Source organism: Nicotiana tabacum, chromosome 3, assembly GCF_000715075.1.
Source record: "Nicotiana tabacum cultivar K326 chromosome 3, ASM71507v2, whole genome shotgun sequence".
NCBI lineage: Eukaryota > Viridiplantae > Streptophyta > Magnoliopsida > Solanales > Solanaceae > Nicotiana > Nicotiana tabacum.
Window position 1 is genome coordinate 78108559 of NC_134082.1, and position 2163 is coordinate 78110721.

Genomic DNA, 2163 nt, shown 5'->3' on the forward strand with positions numbered 1-2163 from the left:
TGGAAAGAATTACTGTTGTTGTATATTGTTAGTGGTGAACGCACTAAAACCATCACTGTTGTAAATATTTATCAAAGATCTAATAGAACTCTTGTGATCAAAGAGAACTGGATGTAGGTACCATACTGGTACTGAACCAATATAAAAACTGCAATGTTTTTGTTATCCTTTTGCTCACTTAGTTTATCTTTACTGAAATTAATCACTACATAAAGTCTAGTCGACTAAACCCATACTTAGTCAATTAAGATTTTTAAATCGGTTACAATCCCCTCCCCCTCGTACTTTCAATTGGTATTAGAGCAAGACTTACAAACTTTGCTTAACAGCAAGAGAGGAAAAGATCATGAGATCAAATACAGTCGTTGGAGTGCTAGTTCAAGAAGGAGCTTCTTAGGTACGACCCCCCGTATTTCAGTGGTCAACACTTTTCTCACTGAAAAATACGCATGGAGACCTACACTATGTCATATGACATTAATGTTTGGCGCACGATCAAAAAGAGAAATCTTCCAATTCCGCCAAAGAAAGATAAAAATGGTCAAGTCATAGTATCAACTAATCCTCTTGATTTAGATGATTACACTGAAGACCAATTAGCAGTCATAACAGTGAATGCTAAAGCAAAAAATCTGTTGTACAATGCTATTAGTGAAAAAGAATATGAAAAGATATCAAGTTGTGAAGCTACAAAGGAAATGTGGGATAAATTAGAGGTCACATATGAAGGAACTAACAAAGTGAAAGAAACAAGGATCAATCTCCTAGTTAGAGATTATGAATTATTTCAAATGAAAGATGGAGAATCAGTCGAGGAAATATTCTCCAAGTTCAGCAAAATCCTTGGAGACTTAAAGTCATTTGGTAGACCAATTAAAAGCAGAGAACATGTCAGAAAAATTCTGAGAAGTCTTCCCACGATTTGGCAACCCAAAGTCATTTCTTTGGAATGTTAGGATCTTGAAAAAATATCCTATGATAAACTTAGAGGTGATCTAATTGCATTTGAGAAAACACAATTAGACAGGCAGATTCAACAATAAAAGAAGAAGACAGTTGCATTCAAATCAACTATGGTTGAACCAGAAAATGAAGAGGATGAGGAAGGAGGAGAACAAGATAAAACAAAGCTATGCTCTCTCAAGTTGTAACAAGCATGATGATGAATAACAGAAATAGCAGGAGAGGTAAATCAAACTTAAAAAAAGGAAGGATGAAAAATGATAATAATAATAATGATGGAAAATGCTATGAATATGAAAAATATGGGCACATTCAAGCTGAATGCCCTGAACTGAAAAAAAAAACTCAGTAGGATCTTTCAAAAGAAGAAATACTTTGGATCTTGGAATGATGAAGAAGAATTTTATCACGAAGAAATCACCAACATGTGCTTTATCGCCATCAATGAAGATAGCGATGAGGACTCAGGTGAATTAGTCTCATGGTAGACGAAGGTACAAGTGAGATACGTCTTCCTATATGTCCTAACTGTCATGAACTTCAAGAATTATTAACATTGCTCTTGCGGATATTGAGAAAGTTCTGAATGAACTTTGAAAAATCCAAAGAGAAAAGAAAGATTGGGCTTTGAAGTTAGAAGTATGTGAAATTGAGAGAGATATGCTTCAAAATAATTTTAATGGGCTTTAACTTCAACTGAATGGATTACGAAAATCCACCAGTCGTAGATTAGTTAGATCAAATCAGTTTGTTCCTCATAAACCTCTAACTAGAACTAGAAATCCTTCTTCATGTACTCACTGTGGTAGAAATGGGCATATTTCCAACTAAAACTAGGAAAACAAACTAGTTCATCTTTTAAAATCAAAAATATTGTTTCTACTACTAAACCTCTTCAACTCTTGCATATGGATTATTTGGTTCAACTAGAACTGCTAGTATTGGTGGTAGAAAATATGCCTTTGTTATAGTAGATAATTTTTCTCATTTCACTTGGGTTATTTTTTTGAGTCATAAAGATGAAACTCTAATGAATTTTGAAGTCTTTTGAAAGAAAGTACAACGTGAAAAGGGATATTACATCTCAATTATCAGAAGTGACCATAGAGGAGAGTTCGAGAGTAGAGAATTTGAAAACTTCTACAATAATCAAAGACTCTCTCACAACTTCTCTTTGCCAAGATCACCTCAATGGAATAG

The 2163-nt window shown here is 33.9% G+C and overlaps 1 protein-coding gene across 1 annotated transcript; it reads left to right on the top strand.

Moving 5' to 3' along the window:
• Positions 1-449: 449 nt before the first annotated feature.
• On the top strand, positions 450-956 carry LOC142176484 (uncharacterized). Its single transcript, XM_075244366.1, has one exon. The coding sequence runs from the start codon at positions 450-452 to the stop codon at positions 954-956; it is 507 nt and encodes a 168-aa protein (XP_075100467.1).
• Positions 957-2163: the final 1207 nt, after the last annotated feature.